This window comes from Octopus bimaculoides, chromosome 1 (assembly GCF_046866305.1).
Source record: "Octopus bimaculoides isolate indiv1 chromosome 1, ASM4686630v1, whole genome shotgun sequence".
Lineage (NCBI taxonomy): Eukaryota > Metazoa > Mollusca > Cephalopoda > Octopoda > Octopodidae > Octopus > Octopus bimaculoides.
Genome location: NC_142928.1, coordinates 130383718 through 130410569, shown reverse-complemented (window position 1 = coordinate 130410569; position 26852 = coordinate 130383718). Strand labels below are relative to the sequence as shown.

The 26852-nt window shown below is 34.6% G+C and overlaps 1 protein-coding gene across 2 annotated transcripts in view; it reads right to left on the bottom strand.

The window, feature by feature from the left end:
* Positions 1–19616, bottom strand: part of LOC106878101 (kelch-like protein 20) — a 32862-nt gene extending 13246 nt beyond the window's left edge. Inside the window, exons 1-3 of one of the 2 annotated variants that reach the window (XM_089358213.1) lie at positions 19438–19616; positions 18974–19140; positions 1180–1720 (exon numbers count right to left, since the gene is read on the bottom strand). In XM_089358213.1, coding sequence (XP_089214339.1) covers positions 1180–1677 — 498 coding nt within the window. In that variant the 5' untranslated portion in view covers positions 1678–1720; positions 18974–19140; positions 19438–19616. The remainder of the gene's footprint in view (positions 1–1179; positions 1721–18973; positions 19141–19437) is intronic. The other variant, XM_089358214.1, reaches the window with a different exon arrangement.
* Between the last annotated feature and the right edge of the window lie 7236 nt (positions 19617–26852).

Below are 26852 nucleotides of genomic sequence, written 5' to 3'. Positions count from 1 at the left end.
TGATGCTTATTCTTGATACCAAGGTGAATTAAGATATGAACACCTGGCTCAATACCATAGCCACTCAGCTATTTTCCCTGTACCTTTATTATGTTTGAAGTATTACACTGTGTAACAAAATTTTAATTTTTCTTTTTTGTCTTTGGTCTATAAACGTTATTTCCTATTTGCCTTTATCTAGAAATCAAAGGAAATGACTACTATTCACTTTAAACTTTGCTTTGTAACCTGGATATCAATGCTTTGAAACTGACCTATTTTCCATTACATTTAGTGCAGAGTTGCTGAAGCAGAAATATCTTTACAGCAAATATTCTGCTCAGCACCATAGATTTGCTTGTCAGTTGCTTCACTATAACCACTTGTGCATGTCCCTAAGTGGCTGACAATATGTGCATCTCTGACCATGAGCAAGAGTAGTGGGGGAGCATCATAGCCATGTTTTGAGAAGGATATTTTAGTTATTTTTCATACTTTCTAGGAGTAAGCAAAGAGGAAATAACAGTTACTACCCAGGGACAAAAATCGTATTACACAGTATTATTTCATTTGAAGAAGCTGCGACCAGTAAATTTATGAACTCTTTTACTCTTGCACAAGTTTTAGTCATTAGACTGCAGCCATTCTAGGGCATTGCCTTGAAGGGTTTAGTTGATCAAATTGACACTAGTACTTATTTTTTAAGTTTGGTACCTCTTCTGTCAGATTCTGTTTTTACCAAACTACTATGTTACAGATATATAAACAAACTAACACTGGTTATCAGGCAGTGTCACATAAAGACAAGCCTATACAAACCACACACATACATACATATACATGATTGACTCATGCATAGTTTCTATGTATCAAATTCACTCACAAGGTGTTGGCCCACCTGGGGCTATAATAGAAAACACCTGCCCACAAGGTCTCATAGCACCTACATATACCTATACATGTGCCTGTATGTGTGTGTGTATACATGTATGTACACCACACGCATGCATGCATGCATGCACACAAGTGATTGCTTGTTTTAAGAAATCTGATTTATGATAGAAATATGTAGAGATGGTGTGGTTAAGTGCTAAATATATTGATCAGTCATGGGAGCAAGAAAGCATTTTGTAATGCCTTTATCAATTGGTATTGCAAATACAAGAAATAAAACAATATAAAAAAAAAAAACAAATTTACCTCTTGAAAGTTGTGTTGGGTAAATTTGTCAGCTATCCTTAGGAGGTCTCGGCAGGCATGAGTATCAGCAAAGGCACGAATCCCAAGGCAATTGGATGGATCCAGTTGCCGTTTTAAGAACTCACAGCACACTTCTTGAATTTCAGCCAGCTGCAATAAGCATGCAGCTGGCAGTAAAGTCTGTACATTGCTTTCTTCAACAGTAATGTTTGCAGTATAACAAAAGTCTATGAGAAGCTCCATGGCATTCTCATCAATGTCTCTTATGGTGACCTCAGTCTGACGGCTCTCTGCTAATTCTCCAGTGAACATGGCATGGAAGTAAGGACTGCATGCTGACAAAATCATACGATGAGCAAAAATCTTTCGTTGTCCAACAATAAGCACCACATCACACAGTTCTCTCAATTTCCGAAGAACATTGATGGCCTCCAATGTATGCCGCGGATGTTTATCTGAGGTGTAGGCCAGCCGTGCTGGAGACGGAGGGCGCTCCATTGTAGTAAAATAAAAAACAAAATAAAGGTTTTGTTTGCAAAATCTGGAAAACAAGCAAAATTATTTCAAGTTATTTGAGGAATCAAAACAAACAAAACACCCAAATTCATAAAATAAAAACATACTATAAGGGTGTATAAAAAAATTATTCAGGTATTGGTGTCATAAACATTATTTAAACTTCAATGTTCTCTTTACACAATAATATAATTTAATTTCATGCACACAACATCTTTAAATGCATAATATTTTGTGAAAATAAATAGAAAATGTGGCTGTTCATGTCTTGTAAAGATGGCGACAGGAATAATATTATCAACATCATTTTAATGTTCACTTTTCTATACTCGCATGGGTCAAACAATTAGTTGAGGCAAATTTTTTATGGCTAGATGCCTATCCTATTGCCAACACACACTTGTTTCAAAGTAAGGTAGTATTTCTCCCTAACCAGGCATGTTTTCTCGTTGATTTAGATGGACTCTGGAGTACAGCCTGCTGCACAGCAGCAATGTTCACGGTACTTCTGCCTGATTTGGGCCGGCCTGCTGCACAGCAGCAATGTTCAAGATACTTCTGCCTGATTTAGGCTGGCCTGCATTTCCTTGATAGTTGTCCGCTACTGATCTAGTCGATACAAACTTGTCATGGATATGATAAAGTGTTAAACGACTTGGTGGGTCACGATGTGGAAATCGTTCAGGAAACTTTTGATGCACTGTGTCGTTGGCGAGCCAAACACTTCCATCAAGCTTGCAACCACCTTTCTTTGTTCCAATGCGAGCCTGTCAGCCATGGGGAATGTCTATCTGTAACAGAACAGATAAGTGTTAACATAATTTTGGCTCACTCTGTATATCTTCTCTTTACAAACCCATTTAAAACATGGTTTCTGTCTGAGTCAAGTGTTTATTATTTGACAGAATAATTTGAACGCTAGAGGGTTAAAATATTCAGTTTCATCCCTACTGTTTTCTATGAGGAAACATAACAAATATAAATATATCCTCTCTTTATGTACACCCATCTAAAACACGATTACTGAGTCAAGTGTTTACTATTTGTTTTTATAATAGCATTCATTATGAATAATACAGATATTTTAATGTGACACTGACAATGAAAACATTGTTTTCCAAGGAATGTCACAATGGTTACAAAATGTTACAAAGGTGAAGAGTTCAAGCATTGAATAGTTATTCAATGGCCATGGTTTTGAATGTCTGCCAGCAATGAATGTTTCAATTCATAACTCTGATACTCACTCAGCTGTAAATATACTACTGGTCCCACTGTGTAGCACCTTGAATAAGTGTCTTCTATAAAAACTTCAAGCCAATCAAAAGCTTGGGAGTAGATTTGGTAGGTGGAAACTGAAGAAACCTGTTGTGTGTGTGTGTGTGTGTGTGTGTGTGTGTGTGTGTTTGTGTCTCCTTGACCTGACATCATGTGGTAGCTGTAAATGATTGTCAGTGTCATAAAATCAGTATCATTCATTTCCAATATTCTGTGAAAACATGCCTGACCATGGGGAAATCTTGCCTTACTTGAACATAGGTAAAGGAAGGGCATCTGGCCATAGAAAAAAATCTACTTCAATAAATTCCATCTGATCTCTTGCAAGCATGGAAAAAGAGACATTAATATATGTATATATATATATATATATATATATATATATATATACAAATTTAGTAAATGGAGTAAAACGCATATGTTAAAAGAATTCATTTAAAATATGCGTTTTACTCCATTTACTAAATTTGTATATTTACTCAAGTACCCAAAATAACAAGGAGTTTCTACCTCATAAACAGGAGTTACACCACAGTCATTTTGTGATCTTTGCTACCCTGGTATCTATTAACCAATTGATTTTGTCGGAGTTAATTATTAACTTAGAGAAAATAAATACATCTAACAAAATATATATATATATATATATATATATATGTATACGATGGATGCATCTCAGTTAATTTCAATGAGCACTGGGCTGTTAGATCAACTGAAATAATTTTAATCTGCAGTAACTACGTAAATTCACAACACAGTCAGTCATCTGATATTTAATATTGTATTTTAGAATAAGCATCTTAAATACATGGACTAGCTTTACTATTCATATCATTATTCTTTTAATCTTCAATCACACTCCTGGTGCAGCAAAGATTAATGATTAAGAAATAAGTGGTTGATGAAAAACTATGAAAGAATAAAAAAAAATTATTAATACAGCAATGTGTTCTGACCAAGATGCCCCTTCCAAAACATAATATTGGATGCAAGTGTTCGGATCAAAACTCTTGCCAAACATATTGTTAATAAAGTAATACTATATCAACTCAATCATTTTTGTATAAGGCTAAACTGATAAAGTGAAAAAGAAAATACAAGCTGATAGACTATGAAACTGGAATCAACAAAATAAGAATAGACTATTCCATACCAACAGCAACCTTCCCTACCCATGATAAAAATAAACCATGAACCAAAATTTATTTACAAATAGTATTTGCTGTATAACCCCCAAGACAGTTTTGATCTTGTAAACCTACGATTAAAGATGATTAAACAACTCCTTATTTTTTCAAGTAGCATATTTAGTATGACATTGATGTGGCCCAAATTTAGACAGTAGCTGTGTCTGAGGGAGAATTGGCAGCTGTCTTTAGCAAGTTGAGCAACCATATAGATTTTCACACAGTGGTTCACATGAAAGTATACTTTTCTACTCTAGGCACAAGGCCTGAAATTTTGGGGGTGGGTGATAGTCAATTAGATCACCCCCAGTATTCAACTAGTACCTAATTTATCAACCCCAAAAGATGAAAGGCAAAGTCGACCTCGGTGGAATTTCATGGGAAAATATTATACAAGGTTAAGTGCACATTTAATTTCTATGATTTCTCTGTTTAAAATATGTATTTCTATTACTAATCTATTTTATAACTATTAGTTGAAGTTCAAAGAACACTTACCAACAAATACAACATAAATTGGCCAAACATTCTCGCCATTCCTTCCTCACTTTAACAGATAAGAGTCAAGCAGGCGCTCTGTAAGTCACTCTTGACAGAGATGAGAATTTCTGGATTCATCCAGTTCCTTATTTTCAACTTCTTTCAGTGCTGATCATATTGCTAAATTGAAATAGTCAATTCTATTTGGTGCTTAAGATCCATCTTTTGAATACCACCATTACATAACTTACCAACATCAATATCATCATAATCACCAGACTCAGAACCTACATATATTGGGATTTTACTATTGCATCTACAAGAACCAACAGGAAAATATTGAAATTTAAAAGTCAATTCCTCATCCTTGATGGAAGAGTAACAGCCGTAATGTAGATTTCAGTTGATTCAATACTCTACCATTTTCTGGCATCACAGACATTCAAGAATGCCTCATTAACAATTTAGTTCTCATTTCCAAAACTATTTGTAGAAATGTGATCTGCTGATCAGAAAGGCAAATAACTCCTCTTCTTAGCATTTCAGAAAAAAAATTTCATTTCCAATCCACAGACCCTTAATACACACAAATTGTTGATCCTTGTTTTAGATTGTTCTTCACACTGATTTTTTACAACTTCTGGGGCAATCAAAAGAAAGAAGTGCTATCCAAATCATACATGTTTAACCAATAAAAGAACTAGATACAAATTAAAAACTGAAAAAAAAATGGGGAAAGGAAAAGAACAGTTCACATTATAATTTAGCTTTCATTGTTTTATTCAATATTTGAAGCAATTCTGTTCCGCATATATTAGATATATGCTTTGGCTGGGACATTAATACAAACAAGTTACACAGATTAGTTTTGGTACCAAATTTAAATTTGCAGACTTTCCTTATTTGTATTTAACATGCCAATTAAAAAGCTTTTGAAATTGGGAAAGCAAAACTCTATGGTTGTGCCAGCTATAAATAAACCTCCAAATATGTTGCCATGTAAACAAATCTGATGCTATGTAATTATGATGTAAGCCAGACACAATATGTTTATTATTATAAAGGCAGCTAATTTGAAATGAAGCAATGCATAAGCAAAGGCCACTGAGAAGAGGGAACATTCTAAAGCAGCAGTGTATGTAATGGAGCAGTGGTCCACAGACTGACAAACTCAGCCCCCACTCCTCAACTACATTATGGAAATAATTTGCCCCACTCTTTATTAATGAGAAGACAAATAGAGTTTGTTTCCATATACTTCTTCCTTCTTTGGTATGTTGCAAAGCAACTTGTCCACCCTTTTTTGCAATTCTCATTCCCCTTTCTCGATTAGAAACAGTGTACTAGAAGTATAGCATGAACTGTCAGCTTGAAGAGAGAGAAATCAATTGTTTTTCTTAGCGTCTTGTAAAGGAGGCATACAATTTCTTGAAAGACATCTTTTTACAAAATAAATAAATAAATAAATAAATATAATAAGAATTTACAAAAAAAAAAAAACCACTCCATTTATTGCATTCATACTGGTTTAAAAAACTGACCAGACCATTACTTTTTCCTATTACACATCTTCAGCTCCTGCAAATTAAACTGTTAGGACAAGAAGTTGAAGTGTATATGTATACGTACATATGAACGTACATCACTATAAAGACATCCCCTCATTTTGTGGAAACATTACATTCCTGAAATTCTTGCTATAATGTGGAATTCCACACAAAAACTATTTTCCCCATTTACTACCATTTTTAACATGGAAGTCAGTCAACGGAAAAGTGAATTTAGTATTATGGCAAGATTTTCAAGAATGCAATGCTTCCATTATGCAGGGGATGCCTGTATGCACAAACATGCATGCATACGAGATTAGAGTTAGCAATGAGGTCAGTAAGAATTTAGCATGCAGGTTGATGTCAATCAAAGCTCAGTTCCCAAGTCTTTCATATTTATTACAGTTTTCCAGTTCTGACATGGAAGTTTAAGACTGGCTGTTCATGGAAACTTCTGTATATTGATGACTTACTTCTCATAGCTGAATCCATTGAAGAATTGGATAATGCATTCCAAATCTGGATGTAAGACATAGAACTGATGGGGCCTAAAGTAATCTTATTAAAGACAGAAAGGTTTTACTTAGTTTTTGTATTTGCTTCGTAAGATTTTTGGTGTGTGTGAGTGAGAGAAATAAGAAGAGAAGAGAGAGAGAGAGAGAGAGAGAGAGACTGATAGAATGATGCAAACAGTAAGATAGGGAGAAATGAGTAAAGAATAGAGAGAGAGTGACACCTATTTGCTTTGACATGGATTGTTTAAATCTTCCAACTTTTTGATTATGATATAAAAAAAAAAGCTATTTGAATTATTATGTTATTATGTTTTGAACATCAGAGATTCAGAATCTGCCAAAAACAGGTATTTTAATTTTAAAAATGTTCCTTTTTCATTAAAAACAGAGACAGATGAGGGTTTCAGAGATTGAGAACCCTAGTACTCTTTCTTTTTTGAATATGTATTCAGTTTGCATTTGAGGTTTATAATATACATATTGCATTTCTCTTTCACTTTTTGTTTCAATCACTAAACTATGGCCATGCTGGAGTACCACTTTGAGAAATTTTGGTCAAACTAATCAACCGCAGTACTTATTTTCTTTTTAAGTCTGGTACTTATTCTATTGGTCTCTTTGGCCAAAGCACTAAGTTATGGGGACGTAAACACACCAACACCGGCTGTCAAGCAGCAACAGGGGACAAACACAGACACACATAAATGTTTGTATATCTATCTATCTATGTGTACACACACACACAAACACAACAGGCTTCTTTCAGTTTCCATCTACCAAATCCACTCACAAGGCATTGGTTGACCCGAGCAGAAGACACTTGCGGAAGTGCCACACAGCAGTGCGAGTGAACCTGGAGTCATGTTGTTGGGAAGAAAACTTCTTACCACACAACTACACCTGTACGTTTGCATATATATATTTTAGTTTATTAAGGATGGAAATACAATATACATAATGTAAATGTAATATATCTATCTATCTATATCTATATATATATTGTATTTCCATCCTTAATAAACTAAAGTAGAAGTAAAAGCATTTTAAGTTTTCAAAAAGTGAAACAAGTAATATATTGAAATGTAACAAAATTATATTTATGCTCTTCAGATGGGAATAAAATACACTTATAGACAAAAAAAAAAAAAAAAAAAAAAAAAGAACTTTTGCAAAACTTTAAATTAAAAAAAAAATTATAATTAAAAAAAAACAACTTAAAACAAACTTTAAAAAAAATGCTTTGTAGATTCTGAATTTTTGATGTTCAAGATATAAATATCAATGGACAGTTTTTTAAAATGCATAAAACAGTTAAAGGTTTCAATAAAACGATTAAGTGCTGAAAGATTAAAGAGCAATTGACAGGGATACACACATATATATATATGTACACACACATAATAATTATGTTTTGCACTGCTGGTTTTCAAAAGGAAAAAAAAAACAATGTCCATTATAAAATATAGGCTAATATATATTAAAAATTTGGTGGAAATAAAGCTTCTTACATTTAAATGTATGTTGGTTGATAAAGTATTTATAAATAAATAAAGGGAAAAGAGAAGAAACAAATTAAAACATAAACAATAAAATGTAGACAAGATAAGGAAGAGAGAAAAGGGAAAGAGAGGGAGCAGAAAGAAAGAGGAAGTAGAGTGACTCAGAAGAGAAAGGAGAAATAGAAAATAAAATAAAAATAAATGTGTCAGTCATTGTGACAATGTATGGCAAATGTAGAAAGTCCCAGTAAAAAGAATAGGAGTAATGGTAAGAGAACAGGGAGAGAAAAGAGTGGAAGAGAGAAAGAAATGATAGAATTGAGAGAAGAATATAATTAGAGTTAGGGAAACAAAGAATAACAACTCCTGAGGAAGATGATAAATGGAAGAATGAAAGTTTAACTCTTTAGTGATCACATTATTCTGTCCAAAGTATTTATTCACATGTTTTGAATTAATCTTGCATTGTTTTGTAGGTTTGGAATTTTGATGAGGTAACTGCCATTGAAGAAAGTAGCTCAGCTAACAAAGAACAAGGTAAGACTAGTGTTGGACTATAGGAAATAGAATCATCACATAACATGTCACAGGAGCTGTAATGCAATGTACATATATGGAGAGAGCATTTGAACATGAACACAGATGACAGGAGTAGCTACAACTGTTGACCTAAAACCAGCTTCTTTACAAGTTCCAAGTGACTAAAATGTTGTGAAAGTAAAGGGTAAAGACCCCCTTCTGTCATGAATGACCATGAGATTGCACCTAGAAAGTTACCCTCCGAGGCACAAATCCGGGCAAAGATGTTCATGGAAAACCAGCAGTCGCCCATGCATACCAGCTTCCCCTCTCCACGCCACTGATGTCATCCAAGGGAAAGGCAAATGCCAATACAGCTTGGCACCAGTGATGTTGCAACTCATTTATACACCTGAGTGAACTGGAGTAATGTGAAATAAAGTGTCTTGATCAAGAGCAAAACACACACTCTAGTCCTGGAATCAAACTCACTAACTCGTGATTGTAAGCCCGATGCTCTAACCACTGAGCTATGTGCCTTCACACAGTACCAACTGGTAAACTATCAATGTAGAATGTACTGCCTAATCAGAACTATGTATATCTATAATTCTGTATTGACTTGAATGCAAAAAGGTATCGCTCAAGAAGGACTTCAGTTTGAACAATTTTCATGTTTCATATTTAAATGCTTTTATTAAATTCATTCAGTTGTTTAAATACAAATAAATTTTGGAATTAAATGGTTTTGATATACTGTTAGGTGACTCTTGGCCAACCCTGTGTGTGTGTGTGTGTATACATATACTGTACGAGAGGAAAATAAAACAGATTTAGTTAATCTTTTCATTATAAATTACATAATCTTAACACATTGTTCACCAGCAAATATTAGTGTGTTCTGCAGTAATTGTTACATAGATGATTGCACAATCACATTGAAATGCCAGATCTTCAGAAGAAGATAGTAATTTAATCCATAGTTATTTACCAACCTTATCTGGACGGCAATGTTGAATAAGAACTGCGTTTATTTAGAACTTACTTTATATGTAACATTTAAGAAAAGGAAGGTTATTATTTTTATTTTATCACAATGAAATAAAGATAAAGAAGGGAGAGTAATAGCTGTAGTCAAGATGTCAAAGGAAAAAATAGAATTTCAACGCCTAAACTGTCAGAGATCAAAGATTAATTCCAAGTTCACAATGATAAATGGTTCAGAAACTTGTAATATCAAAAAAAGAGGCTGGAATTTTGTTTTTAAGAAGCAGACGTACATATCTACTCACTATATACACATGTGCATGGTTGCTCACACAGACATATATACATATGAGATCTGATAAAAATGTATTAAGACTGCTACTATGGAAGCGGAGTTGAAGTATGCAGAGTTGAGCTGCTTGGCTCAGATTGACCTTAAACTTGTTATAACATTCTTGCTCATTTCTGTTGTTTATTGCAGTGGTTGGCAGTAAAATGTGAAAGGCGTGGTTGTCTCGCAACACCACAGAGGTTCTATCAGTGACCATGGCAGGGAAAATTGTGTGTGTGCGTGCATGGAAAGAGATACAGTTTGAAGTTTATTATAGCCAAGAAACTTTCCAAAAATCAAATCCCACTTGAAAAGAACAGGATTTTGAGACATTGAAAACATCCAAGAAAATGTGATGAGGAAGCTGCTCACTATTTCAAAAAAGGAGGTCCAGGAATGTTTCTATCAATGGAAATGACTCAGGATAAAGCATATGGCTTCAAAAGGGAACTACTTCAAAGGAGATTAAATGCCAAATTGATATGTGTTTTAGTTTTCTTTTTATAGCACTAGTCCTGACACCTTTTGATCAGATCTTGTACATAACTTTTTATTTACTTTCACATACCAACATGTGTATATTTGCGACTTAATATATACATTTATGTAAAGTAGTGTAAATTCAAATTTATGTCCACATATACACATCGTTAATCTTTATCTCTTCATATGAAACAACAATATATACATGCACCTGTCTCAAGGAGAAACAGACAGAGAAAGAAAAAAAAACAAATTCTGAGAACTTACCAAACCTGTTTTAGATAAACTTAAATGATTTGGCCAATGATTTATATGTGTGTGTGTATGTATATATAGTTCTAACCATGTATGTATATATAGTTCATCATCATCATCGTTTAATGTCCGCCTTCCATGCTAGCATGGGTTGGACGATTTGACTGAGGACTGGTGAAACCGGATGGCAACACCAGGCTCCAATCTAATTTGGCAGAGTTCTCACCGATATATATATATATATATATATATATATATATATATACACATACACAAATACATACATCTTATCTTTTACTTGTTTCAGTCATTAGACTGCAGCCATGCTGGGGCACTGCCTTGAAGGGTTTTATTCGAACAAATCAACCATAGTACTTATTGTAAAGAGGTTGAATTCATGTATGTCATCATCATCATCAACATTTAACATCCATTTTTCATGCTAGCATGTTGGATGGCTTGATAGGAACTAGCAAGGCCAGGGTCTGCACCAGGTTTCACAGTCTGTTTTAGCTTTATTTCTATGGCTGGATGCCCTTCCTAATGCCAACCACTTTACAGAGTGTACTGGGTGCTTTTTATGTGGCACCATTATTATAGGCAATGAACTGACAGAATTGTTAGCACACCGGACAAAATGCTCAACGGCATTTCATCATCTTTATGGTCTGAGTTCAAATGTCACTGGGGTCAACTTTGCCTTTCATCCTTTTGGGGTTAATAAAATAATTAACATTTGAAATCATTATTATTATAGGCAGTGAGATGGAAGAATTGTCAGCACACCAGACAAAATAATAAGCAGCATTTTACCTATTTTTACATTCTGAGTTAAAGTTCCATCAAGGACGACTTTACTTTCATCCTTTTGGGATCAAAGAAATGAAAAGTTGTGGGTCTTACAGATTTTGTAGCATTGCTTACCACATTTTGAATCTCACGTTTTAGGGATATACAGATTTATAGGGTAACTCCAAGAGTTTATGTTATATATCATTATACTTATTCATTTTATAAGAGTTACCATATTCTACAATATCTGCAAAAATGTTTTGTTTGAAGAGGTAGAGATTAACTGTGTATACATGCATGTGAGTGCATATTTAAACTTACACTACCTTTTGTATATGTGTATGCTCAGATGTACAGTTATAATCATATTTTGGTAGGTGTAAGTAAATAAAATGTTAAAACTGTATCAGGCTGAGTAAAAAGTAAGCAACGTTTTGAAACATGAAATTCATCACAATATATTTCAACAATGTAGAAATTTTATTCATCAAAGCAAGTACCATTACAATCAACACATTTTTGCCAAGTTACAAGTTTATTCCAGTAACGTAAAAATCTGGAGTTCTAGAGCTGATGAACTCTTTGAACGCACTTTCAGCATCGGTTTGATTTTTTAACTCCTTCTCTTGCAGGAAACCATCAAGGTGCTTGAAAAAGTGGTAGTCAGTAGGAGAAAGGTGTGGGAAATAAGCTGGGTGGGAAAGAACTTTGTAGCCAAGTTCCCTCAACTTCTGGAGCATCATTAGTGAAATGTGTAGTCAAGCATTGTCATGAAGAATGATTGGCCCTCTTCTATTGACCAGTCTGGGATGGAGGAGTAGCAGTTTTTCATTCTTTTTGGCAATTTCATGGCAATATGTTTTAAAAAGTAATGGTTTTAAGGAGTTACAGTGGACGAGTCCAGCAGTACACCACCAAAGTCACCATAATCTTCTTTTTAAAGAGCTTGGGTTTAGAGAAGGTTTTTGGTGCTTCATTTTGGTTCAACCACTGCAAAAAACGTTTTTTTATTATTGTATAGAATTCACTTTTCATTGCAAGTTACAATACCGCTGAGAAATGGATTGGTCTGGTTACAGAGAAGCAACAAGCAAATTTTATATCTGTGCATTTTCTGATTTTCATTCAAATCGTGTGGTACCCATTTGTCAAGCTTTTTTGCTTTTCCATTTGCATGCAAATGGTTGCAGGCAGATTTCTGGCTAACTTGAAGTTCTTTTGCCAGTTCTCAAGTGGTTTTTACAGGGATTTTTCTGAATGACGGTCTTTAATTGACCGTCATTGGTGACAGATGTGTGTCTACAACTCTCACGATCTTCAAGGCTCAGGTTTCTACTGTGAAATCGTTTAAACCAAAACCATTTTTGAGCTGACCACTCACTGGTCATTTCCTCACCAAATGTTTCACTGATATTGCGAGCAGTTTCAGCTGCTTTACATCCTTTTTTGAAGTTGAATAGCAAAATTGCTTGAATATCGTGCTTTGACAGTTCCATTTCAGATGATTGTAACAACGGTGAAAAAATATCAATGTTAATTTATTGATGTATTTGAGCAAATCTATGTCTGTATTATCAGACAATTGCAAAAACACGTTTAAAAAAAATTCAAAACTCTGCAATTATCCAGTACAAATTCTTCATGGTTCAAAATGTTGCTTACTTTTTATTGAACCTGATATATGGGTGTGAGAACATGCATGTGTGAGAAGTACATACATTTATTTTTAATATACTGAATTCCAGCTTCTTTTTCTTTACACTAACTTCTGAACAATTTACCATTGATAAGTTAAAATTTACTTTGATCCATAACAGTTCAAGTGTTGAATTTCCATTTTTCCTTCAATATCTCAACTACCATTATTACTTTTCATTTGTTTTTTTCTCTATATTTATCTCACTGACAAAATAAAAATATATAACCTTCCTCTTTCCTAAACTATTGTACAAAGAACATTCTCCTAAATTTACACAATAGTTCATATTTAACATCACCAACCAAGTAAGGCCGGTAAATAACCATGGATTAAATTACCACTTTCTTCCGAAGATCTTGCATTTCAATGTGATTATGCAATCATCTACATAACAATTACAACATACAAGTAATCGCTGGTAAAGCACATGTAAAGAGTCTGTAATTTACAATGCTATGATAAAAAATAAACTGAATCTGTTTTATTCTGCTCCCAGATTAACACTGTAAACTACCAAAAGAAAACCAGAGGACAAATTATGTTTATACCTGATTGGAATTTGGATATACATGGCTTTACATAGAGTTCTAAGCATTGATTAACTATTATGCTATCTCATTTGAAATAGCAATTTTTCAATACACACACACATATCTATCATTTAAATGTCTATTTTTCTATGCTTGCATGAAGGTTATTTTGGCAAATTTTTTATGGCTGGATGCCTCTCCTGTTGCTGATTCTCATGTTTCCGAGCAAAGTAATAATTTCCAATGGCCAAATGTGTTTACACAGAATATTGGAAATGAATAAAACTGCTTATATGACAGTAACACTCATTTAAGAACTATCATGTGATACATACACAAGCATATATGAATATGTGTGTGTGTGTAATGGATCATTTCAGCTTCCACCAACCAAATCCACTCACAAGGCTAGGTCAACCCAGGAGTATAGTAGAAGACATCCAAAGTGCCATGTAATGGAAGTGAACCAGAAACCATATCATTTGGGAGTAAATTTCTTAGCCATTTCTGTGCCTAGGATCATGTGGACTGCCTCACCACACGACCCCACCATATTACACTTAAGGACCATAAGCTTAATTTCTCCCAAATGCAGGCTGATCAATCTCTTCAAAAGCAAGATAGATATCATTAGCAAGCCTATCCTTGATACTATCAACTCCTCCTGAAGGCCTTAACTTTTGCTGAACAATCTACCAACATAAGTGATCCTGACATCAGAATCATCATGAATGCTAAAAAGTCAACTCTGGTCTATAACAATTCCTTCTGGGTGAAGAAAAATGGTGATCCATTGTTTGATGTCTCTATGTGGAGCTTTGATGGGGCTGAAATCGCCAACCTCGTTGCGTTATACAACGAGGTTACCCTCGTTGGATACCCTCGAGGTGTGTGTGTTTTCTTTTTCTTGTTTCAGTCATATGACTGTGGGCATGCTGGACCACCACCTTGAGGTGTTTTAGTTGAACAAATTGACTCCAGAACTTATATTTTGAAGCCTAGTATTCTCTTGGTCTCTTTTGCTGAACTGCCAAGTTACAGGGATGTCAACACACTAATTAATACTGGTTGTCAAGCAGTGATAGGGAGTGGGGGACAAACACAGATATATATATATGACGGGCTTCTTTCAATTTCCATCTACCAAATTCACTCACAAGGCTTTGATCAACCTGAGGCTATAGTAGACATTTGCCCATGGTGCCACACAGTGGAACTGAACCTGGATCCATGTGGTTGGGAAGCAAACTTCTTACCACACAGCCACAACTGTGCCGACATACACATATAAGCACACACATATATATATATATATACACACACACAGAGGCACATAGGTGCAAAACAATGTGGAAAAAATAGTACTCAAATACGAAATTGAGTAACAATTCTGTGAATATTTTGCAACTTTTATAATAAAGTGTATATATATATATATATATATATATATATATATATATATACACACACACACACACAAATATAAATATATATACATGCATGTGGATTTGTTTGAGTCTCCTTGCCTAGACACCTTCCTTTAGTTATAAAAAAGTATTAGTCACACAAGTGATGTTAGTTATCTGAAAATATGTCCAGGCATGGTGAAATACCTTGCTTGGAAACAGGTGTTAGTTGGTGATAGGAATGACATCCAGCAGTAGCAAATCTGCAATAACAAATACCTTCTGACCCAGGCAAGCATAGAAAAGTGGATTTAAAACAATGATGATGATATTAATATAAATCCATATATTTTATTATTCAGTAGAAGTTACAAAGTAATCAAGGGCCAAGAGTTTCATGCATGGCCTTGAGTCACTTTCTAAATTCTGCTGATTATGTATGGTAGTCTTTCAAGTCCAAGAAAGCTGTTTCTGCAATTTCTTGTGGAACAAATCTGCTTGGATGATTTGTCTATAATGATCAGACGTTCATGCTGCACATTAGCTCATTCCATCCATTAAATCAACATTACCTGTACAGGTACACAGTATACCACACGTCTGATGGACAAAGTAATCATAGAGCGACACAAGATGAAGTGTTTTGCTGAAGAACACAATGTATCACTCAGTCTGGGAATGAAACCCATGACCTTGTAATTGTAAGTGTAACATCCTAACCACTAGGCCATGTGCTTCACTGATTATGAAAAATAAAATATATATACTCATATATTGAGTTCTATTTATCCTGTTAGTTCTAATAAATATACATATGTATATTATCATCGTCACTTTAACATCCACTTTTCTATGCTTGCATGGATCAAGCAGAGCTTATGGAGGCAGATTTTCTATGGTTGGATGTCAATGACCCTTACCTGTTTCCAAAAAAGGTAGTATTAACCCCATGGCCAGGCATATCCTTGAAGAATACTGGAAATGAATGACACTCATTTGCAACTATCACACTGTCATGATGAGGCAACACAAATATACATCTATATCAACATCATTTAACATCTGTTTTCCCTGCTGGCATGGGTTGAACAGTTTGACAGGAGCTGACCAGCTGAAGAGCTGTTCAGGCTCCAGGCCTGTTTTGGCATGGTTTCTACAGCTGGATATTCTTCCTAATACACACACACATGCATATGTATAAATATACACAAACATATATCTTTCTCCCTCCCTCTCTCTAGATAAAAGTGTCAAATAAATGAATCGCTGCAGCCCTCCATCCATATCTGTCCTGTGTCAGTCTGTACAGTTCTGTGTTTCTTTGATGTTATCTTTAAATCTTGTTCTTTTGCCACATGTCACATCTATTTACAGGAACTTGTGAAGATCTTGTCTTCTAAGTATATGGCTTGTGAAGGTCTATTTTCTTTTCCTTTTAGTGTTTAACAGTCTTTCCTGGCACTTTATCTTGCAAAGGCCCCACTCATTAGCTCTTTTATCTGTCCAACTTAATCTAAGAATGTGTCTAAAATCCATTGTGAAAATGCTTGTATTTTCATCCTCATCATCATCCATTTTGCACACTGACATGAGTTAGACAGTTTGACTGGGACTGGTGAGCCTGAAAGCTGTACTAGGCTCCAGTCTGATTTGACTTGGTTTCTATGGCTGGATGCTTCTTAATGCCAACTACTGACCACAACTACAATTTCATTCGGCTTGACATGTCTTCTTAAGCACAACTAGTCATCAAAAGTCTTGATCATCGCCTCCATGAGATTCAACATCCGAAGATCATGTTTCACCACCTCAACCCGTATCTTCCTGGGTCTACCTCTTCCACAGATTATCTCCACAGTTAGAGATAAGCACTTCTTTACACAACTGTCCTCATCCATATGCATCACATGACCGTCATGACTATACCAGGGCAGTCTTCTCTCTTGAACACCACATCTGATGCCACTTATGCCCAATTTGTCTCTCAAGATGCTTACACTCTGCTGTACGTGCACACTGTCACTCACTGCACATCAATTTTCTTAATAATCCAACTCCATAAGTGGCTATGCTAAATATCAATGAATTGAGGAGTCTTTTTTTGTTTGCAAGAAGATGACCTTATTCTTCCCAAGACATACAAAATTGCAGTTGTGGCAGATACTGGTGTCATGCAAACTGGTATCCATACCAGTGGCACGTAAACGAACCCCAGTGTCACACAAGTGGCACTCATGCCGGTGGCATGTAAAAGCACCTATTACACTCTCAGAGTGGTTGACATTAGGAAGGGCATCCAGCTGTAGAAAACCATGCCAAGTCAGACTAGAGTCTGGCACAACCTTCCAACATGCCAGCCCAGTCAAACCGTCCAGCCCATGCCAGCAAGGACAACAGATGTTAAATGATGATATATAAATATACACACAAACATGTATACACCCACACACATATATATACAGATACACATTAACATACACATATATGTACATATACATGTGAACATGCATGGCCTAGTGGTTACGGTGTTGCACTCACAATCATAAGATTGTTGTTTTGATTCGTAGACCAGCAGTGTGTTGTGTTTGTGAGCAGAACACTTCATTTCACATTACTACAGTCCACTCAGCAGTAAATCGGTACCCCTGTGACGGATTGATGTTCTGTTGAGAGGGAATGTTGGTCTGCCTGCCTAGCCATTGGGGTAGCAATATTTGAAAGCTACATCGATGCAAAGAAGTGCATGTGATCAGCGGTGTATAACACCCAATAGTTGGTCAATACAGTGATATAATACACACACACATTTATATATATATGTGTGTGTGTGTGTGTGTGTGTGTGTATATATGCATACACGTACATATATGCATATGAAACATATGCATACATGAACATATATACATACACACATAAACATACATGGATGTATGTGTCTATGTGTATGTTTGTGTATATATACATATATATATACAATCACTGGTAAAGATGTCAGTGACGTAACACGTAGCATCTTATCCGACACGATTCATGAACTTTAGCTGCCCTGAATTATAAGTTGATCTTGCTACTATAAATATGATTACACCAATGTCAGCCCTAATGAAACAGTTCTACGTTGAAAGATGCTAAACCAGAACCATCTTGGCTTTCTATAGATACCTACGAATACATTATCCAACTTGTCTTGTTAATAAAGACGGTAGGATGAGATTTAAGGGAGATTCGGCTGCTATTCTTAGAAATTCGAACGTTAATGTAGATTCTTTGCTTAGCTTTTTCAGACAAAATCTCAAAGTTAAACTATGCATCCATTTGATACAAGCAAACAATAGCAACACTGTATTAAAATACTGGTAAACATAAATGCAATGGTTAGCAATAAGTGATTTCTTACACATATGATTATAAATTCATTGGGAGGATATGTCTGTTTGGCAAACACTCCTTTCTTAAGTAACAAAATATGGTGAAATGTACGAAGGAACTAATATAAACTTGTGGTTTATCGTCATCTCTCGCAATATATATATATATATATATATATATATATATATATATATATTAGAAAAATATCAAGGAAATTTCAATCGACTAGAATATCTTGTTTGGGGAGATTTCGTAAAAATAGGAGTGGAACTGGGGAAATATTTTTATTGTTATTAATAAAGGAAATAAGTAAAAAGTTACTGAATAGCATAGGTAAACATGTTGTGTATGTGTAAGACATATAGTTAGGATTTTAATGAAAAGAGCAATTTGCTTACTGTGCAGTCAATGAGTTCCACTCGATTGTAGTCACATTACTTTTGGATTTAGAATTTTCGCCAAGTTATTCCACTTAAGACCACACATTATAGTTTTAAAAAAATACGACATCAATGAGTGAAAGTGCATCCATTTCAACAGTGTACATATACGAGTGTGCATTTCCCTGTAAATAGCAATATAAAACTCTGAAACTTGATGAGAATAATATAAAAATTTAATGGCTAGAACATATATGAGGGTACATACAATTTTGTATAGTTTTTCACTAAGATAGAATTAGAGCTAAGTTCACACTTTTATGTTAGCGTAGAAATAAAGTTCACAAGTCTTCGTTTGAGCATAATTATGAGTAAATATTAACAGTTTGATCATCAAAGAATAAAACAGTAAAAAAGGAATGACGAGATGTCGAACTAAAAAAGTGTAAAAAGCCTCTCAGCTTTTACCGGAGAGAACTTACCTTAACTCGCAAAATTTATATTAGATCATAATGAGGAGTAGATCAGCCTTATAATCCACTGGAATAAAATGATCCTTAGCTATCGGAAAGGGTATTGGCTTTCCGAAAAAGAATACATTTTGGAAATAAAAATAACCTTATTTCTTAAACCCTAAATTAAGGGAAATTTTCACTAACCTACCAGTACATGCAAGAAGTGAGTTGATTGGTTGAAATAGTTATGTTCGTCTTTTGTTATGGAACGGTGATCAGCCCAATTTTGTTAACGCTTATAAATCGTCTGGAATTAGTTATTTTACGCATTTATATATATAATTTCATAGTTATGGATACTGATCTGAAATAATAGCATATTTTTAATTAGGAATAAAACAGTATGTCCATTGAACTGAAATGTACTTCGTTATAAAACAATATTTGACCTCTGTAGTAGCGAAATATTAGGACCAGATTTTAGAGAGAACTGAAACTAGAAAACAAGACACGCCTAGATTTGCCAAAAAATTCAATTACCATTTATGGAATCTGCTTAATATATCTGACCAGTATTCTCAAAAATTTCTCCTCTTTTTCTTAAAAAGAAATAATCTACTTCCTTTTAACTCTTCGTTTATTTACATTATTTCAAAAGTTATTTCAACTTAATATTCATTAATTTAATATAGTTATTTATCAAGTATTAACATAGTTACATCTTTCGACATTTTTCAAGAAAGGAAGGGGAGAAAGTCTGGAAAAAAAACTAAATAGTTATAAGAAAACAAAATCCAAAAGAAAAATTTATAAGATCTTATAACCCAATTAATTATCCATTGTATTTACATTAAAAACTAGCATGGTAAAATATTTTGTTTATTTTCTGTCATCACACTAGTTTCTTTAAAAGGTTTTACTGCATACAGATATTAAAAATATAAGAATATATTTGTAATTGAATAGATATGCACATTGATATATAATAATAATAATAATAATGATAATAATAATAATAATAATAATAATAAGCTGTCCCAGTTATAAGCTACAGCTACAACATCCTTAACTGGACACTAAACGAACTATGTAAAATAGACAGGAAAACAAGAAAAATAATGACAGGATATAGGATGCACCACCCAAAATCTGACATAGAAAGGCTATATATACAACGCACAGAAGGTGGCAGGGGTCTTATACAGCTAGAAAACTATTATAAAATAACCACCATAGGACTGCAAAAATACCTACTCCAGAAGCAAGGGAAACTAATACAAATAGCCACAAAACACGAGCAAAACAAAAAACTGTTTTCAGTATTTAAGGAAGCTGACAAATACAAACAAGAAATCAATCTACCTAACAAATACGAAGAAGAAGAAGAAGAAACAACAAAAGCTATAAAACAAATGAAATCCAAACTAAAACTAGAACAGCAACGGACCATGATAAAACGATGGCAAGAAAAGCCCCTACATGGTAAATACTGGGCTAAACTAAATGCGAAAGAAATAGACAGAGAAAAATCCCAGCAATGGCTGAGAAGCTCAGGACTCAAAGCAGAAACTGAAGGATTTTTAATTGCTGCACAAGACCAAAGCCTCCCCACCAGAAATTACCAAAAACACATAATGAAAAGAAATATAACAAGTAACTGTAGAATATGTGGAGATCGACAAGAAACAATAAATCATATTATCTCTGGCTGCCCAGTCCTGGCTAAGAAGGAATATATTCACAGACACGACAGAGCTGGGACCTATATACACTGGAAGCTATGCCAACATTATGGAATAGCAACAGAAAAAAGATGGTATAAACACACGCCAGAAAAGGTCACAGAAAACGAGAAAGCAACCATACTCTGGGATATGCCAATACACACAGATAGAGAAATTAAGGCAAATAGACCAGATATAGTTGTCAAAGATCATGAAGGAAAAAAATGCCTTCTAATTGATGTTTCAATACCAGCAGATGACAACGTTTCTCTAAAAGAAATGGAAAAACTTTCAAAATACAAAGACCTGGAAATAGAGATAACTCGAATGTGGAATCTAAAAACAGAAACAATTCCTATCATAGTAGGTGCCTTAGGTATAATAAAAAAATATTCAGACAAATACATAACAAAAACACCAGGACTTACAAATATATATAACATACAGAAAATTGCACTACTGGGTACTGCACACATTCTACGCAAAACACTTTCAATACAGTAAACATAAGAGCACCACAGCAAACCACAGCACATACCCAAGGCGCACAGAGCTGCGCTCGGTAGTGAAGTGAAAGCACGTTATAAAAATAAAACTACTGAATAATAATAATAATAATAATGATCATCTTTTCCACTTTAGTCACAAGGCCTGTAATTTGGTAGGAGGGGCCAGTTGATTACATCAACACCAATATTCAAAAAGATGGAAGGTAAACACAACCTTGGAGGGATTTGAACTCAGAGCATAAAATACTTAATTTATTGACCTCAAAAGGATGAAAGGCAAAGTCAACCTTGGCAGAAATAATAATAAAAAAGGGCAGGATGTGCTCTTGAGTCTTGGTAAACCATTTTCTTAGAGATGGTGTCTTGATGAAAACATTAATGATGAAAACACTATCAGACCAAAATACTCAAAATTATGAATAAATACAATTGAAACTAATAATGATGTACATGGGGCTAGAACCAATGACAGTGAAAATCCCTCATCCTGCAGGTGTGGAGAGGCTGAACAAGTTCCTGCAGTTCATCATCAAACTAATGGTCAGAATGAACATAGAAGGAAAAGGAAGTCAATAAAATTGTCATGGAGTGTTTTATAAGAACTGAACCAACTAGGAGAGGTTACAGACAAAAGATGATGCAAACATTGAAGGAAAGATGTCTTTTTAAGGTCATTGAACAAAGGTCAGTTGACCAGGCTAGAGCAATTAAAACTAATGAATGACTAACTGAAATTGAAATTGAGGTCAGAAGGAAAAGTAAAAATGAACCAGAAAAGGAAGAAGTTTGCAAAGAGACTGATAAAGTCACAGAATTTGATGAAATAGTCACAGAAAAATAAAAATTGATTAAAATAATAAATGAAAATACAATAACTAGGGGTGAACAAGAAGTAGAATTAAGGGGAAAAAACCCCAAAAAACATTGTTTTGACAAAAGTTCTAGAAAAAACACAAATTTCTGAGAAAATCTCACTGAACTTAAGTTATATAGACAAGAATAAAGTCAGACTTATTGATTGATTGTTCCTTCATGAGCCATGCCTAACTCATAAGGGCCAGTTTCCCAGGGCATGTAGGTTCCCCACTTGGACAGGACGCCGGTCTGTCACAAAAGTTAGACTAGAAACACAAAAAATAAATGGCATATTAATTATGATTCGATAAACAGTATAACTGAAACAAACAGTATATCTGATACTTGCTGTAACAAATGTAGTAGAGTAGGAGAAGCAGTAAGGTTTAAGGAAAGAAATAATAAAAATAATAAGGAACCACAATGGAAAAAAGAGTATTTATTTTAAGTTGAACAAAGTGTAGACTTGGGTAAGTTTCACAGATTGAAACTGAGTGAAGAGCTTATGGAAAGTTTGGAAAAAAACACTACAAAATTGTATGAAGAGGCTTTGACATAGTGCATGAAGAGCTGAGACAAAGTGTACTGCTAGTTAATGCAAAATTGGAAAGGTACAATGCTAGAATTTGAGATCAGCCAGTTCAATATATGTAATGCAATGTGGTTAAGAAGGCATAGAGAAACAAGGAAATATAGTAACTGGAACAGTAAATGGGAGGAAGCAGTTAATGAAAGTGCCAAAATGGAAGAGACAGTGAAGGGTTTTTCATCTCCACATGATAGAAGCTCAGATTAAACACTACAACAGAATAGGGAATTGAGACAATTTGGATGACTGATAGAAGAACTGGGCTTTGTATTAAGGATATTGATAAGGAAAACAGTTCCTAATTTTATGCTGATGACTTGCCCTTCTTTAATGTAGAGGCTTCTTACATGTAAGAGCTGTATGGATATCATGAGGCTAAAGGAATTTTGCCAGTGGACCAAAAAGGATGCAAGAAAGGAAAGTAGAAATACAAATGATCAACTATTGAGTGACAAAATGGTAATAAAGAACTGTAAGAGAAGACTAACAAATTTGAGGGTGGCCTGAATAGATTACAAGAGGGCACACAACATGGTACCACATAGGTGGAACAGAAAAACCATGGCTATCTATGGGGTGATAGATAACATCAAAGCATTAATCTGTGGTTGCATGAGACAATGTAACACCAAGCTAGTAGGTGGGACACATAATTGGGAAAAGTTAACATAAAATGGAAAATATTTCAGGGAAAGGGTGTATCATCACTTTTATTTGGTATAGCTCTCATACTATTCGCTTGTATATTCTTTTCTACTCTAGGCACAAGGCCCGAAATTTTGGGGGAGGAGGCCAGTCAGTTAGATCAACCCCAGTACACAACTGGTATTTAACTTATCAACCATCAAAGGATGAAAGGCAAAGTCAACCTTGGCAGAATTTGAACTCAGAACGTAAAGACAGACGAAATACCACAAAGCATTTCACTCGGCATGCTAATGTTTTTGCCAGCTCACCACCTTCCATTCACTAGTATATTACAAAAGGTAAAGACAGCCTATGATCTGGGGAGAGGCAAAAGAAAGCTGAATTATCTACTTTAAATGAATGGTTTGAAGTTGTTGGAATAGTTGGCAGGAAAATTGACCCAATGTGAAGGTATGCAAATTAAAGCATTAAGTAATTAAAAGAGAATGCAGGATATATATATATCTGGATGCAGTGGTGGACTGGCCAGGTTGCCAGCTTGCCTGATGGCAAGTGGCCTCCTGCACCATTAGAATCTATATATGGGGGCCCATGTTGGTATCTAAGGGGCCCATCCCCTCAAGTTTGAGAATTTTTATTCACTCCTGGAAGAATGCATTAATTATTTCAGCCTGGCTGTGTTTGTTGACAATTGAAAAGAATACGTTTAACAAAAAAAAAAAAATTGAATAATAGCATTGTAGTTGTGGGTGGTCTCCCTTGTAGTTGCAGGTGGGCCCCCCTTGTAGTTGCAGGTGGGTCCCCTTAGTCTCCTGGCAACCAATATTTTTAGACCCAGTCTGCCACTGTCTGGATGTGCTTGTGGCAGACAGAATAAAAAAAGACAAAAGTAAAAGATGGGATTATAAAACAATACAAAAGAAAGGTAAGGAGAACATTGAAACAAAAGTTAAATGCTAGTAACAAATTAACAGATTCAAACATCAAATCATAAGGATTTGGAAAATGAAGAAGGTAATCATATCAGTAATCATAGGAACATTAGAGACAGTGAAAGACAACATTGCATAATTGATAAAGAGAGTTAAAGTAGATTGTGAGATAGAGCTATTGCAAAAAGTTTGCTTATCAGGAACAGTTAAAATATTACAAAAGGCAGTCAATGATTAGAATAATCAAAATGAATAGGAAAGGCAAAGAGGAGACTGCTTGATACTAAGGCTGTTAGTTGGAGCTTAATATCAAAGCAGAAAAGTGGCCAGTTTATAAGAATTATCCTGGTACCAGCAATTTTGAGGTAAGAAGATAAGTCATTGAATCTAGTACTTGACTGGTTCTTTATTTTATCAAGCCTGGGTGGGATGAAAGACAAAATTGACCTTAGTAAGGTTTGAACTCAGAATGTAAAGAGCCAGGACAAACAGTGCAGAGCATTTTTCTGACATTCTGACAAGTCTGTCAGCTCATTACCAATTGATTGTTGTCGTTGTGTATCTTCAGGTTTCAGTCCTGATCAAGCAGTTCTATAGCAAGCAAGGAGCCTTTCAAATGACATGATGTAATCCACAGATCCATTTTTTCAGTTATACCATGTCTCTACTTAGTCCAGCATGTAATGATGATTATATGGGATGCACCATGATAGTCTGGGTATTTTACATTCACTCTGCTGTCCAGTCTATTTTTACACGTCCATAGTTTGTGGTGCTTAATACACAATGTGTGGGTAAACTGAACTCTGTCAGAGTACAATAAGTATTTCTCTATACTTATTGTTGATGGTGTGCATCTCAGCATGTGTGTGTGTGTGTGTGTGTGCATGCACATGAGGAAGTGGTGGTGGCGATGAGGATAATGGTGACACTTGTGCTAGTGTTGGTGGTGTTAGAGATAATGATGGTAGTGATTATGATGATAGAGATATTAATGGTGGTAATTATAGTGTTATGACAGTGATGGCTGTATTGCTAGTAGCAGTAATGACAGTGGCAATTTTGGCATTGTCATTAGTGAAATGTGTCAGGGATTTATGACTTTAACCAAACCCTACTTGAAACAGATTCATCACACTAAGATATCCTACCTCAAGAATTATAATCCTGCCAAAGTCTAGTGATATGAACATAATTTTGGTCAATCAGCAACAACAGTAAAAAGTTAAAAGTGAGCTTCTAAATGGTTGCTCAACCTGATAGAAATAGCAGTGGGGCTTCTTAATTTCCTGAAACTCACCATTTCCCAGAAATTGAGTAATATAAAACAAAACTAAAAAAAGTGGAGGGTTTGTTCCTCTGAATTTTTCAGTAATAAATCCAAATATCATTTTTAACCTCTGAAACATAAACTTTATTTTGTTTATTAAAGAGTATACTTTAAAAAATTTTTAACAAGTTATGAAAAAAAAAAAAGATTAAAATTTTCCTGAATTCTCAAAAGTGTTTCAATTAGGTTGACATTATTGTCGTTGGAGGCATATATTGTTGAGATGTTGTACCATTTTGTAGCAGAGATCTACCACAGAAAAAAAACACTCTGATTTGATGGAAATTAGGGGAATGGTACTGAAAGTAAGGAACAGTTTCTACAAGTATAATGACTTCAAGCATTTTCATCTCTCAGACAATGTTATTTTGATTATAAGATGGTTGAATGTTCTCTTGATTGTTTTAACATTTTTGTTAATTTTTTTTTATGAAGTTGGCATTTCAATTACCATGCATTTGGATTCAGAATGGAACATTGGGATTCTTCTGACGAAATAATAAACATTCTTCCATGCAGTTTCTTTGTGATATTTTGCAGTTAATTTTCTGAGTCAAGCGTATCCAAAATTGAAAGATTAGAATAGAATATAGATTTGCCATCAGATTTTTTTTATTCCTTTGTTGCTTCATTCTTTTCCTGACACATTGTCTTGGCAAAAGGGACACTGTAGCACTTTGTTGATTCAATCCTTGCAGACTATAACAAATATGCCTTCTGTAGAAATCAAGGTTAAATCCTTTTGATCTAGTTTTTCTAATTCCAGTATTGAGTCCAATTCTGATATAACAGCAAGAACAGCATTAAATTCTTTGCCTGAAAAGTCAAGTGGTTGCTTGATATCAATTGTAACTT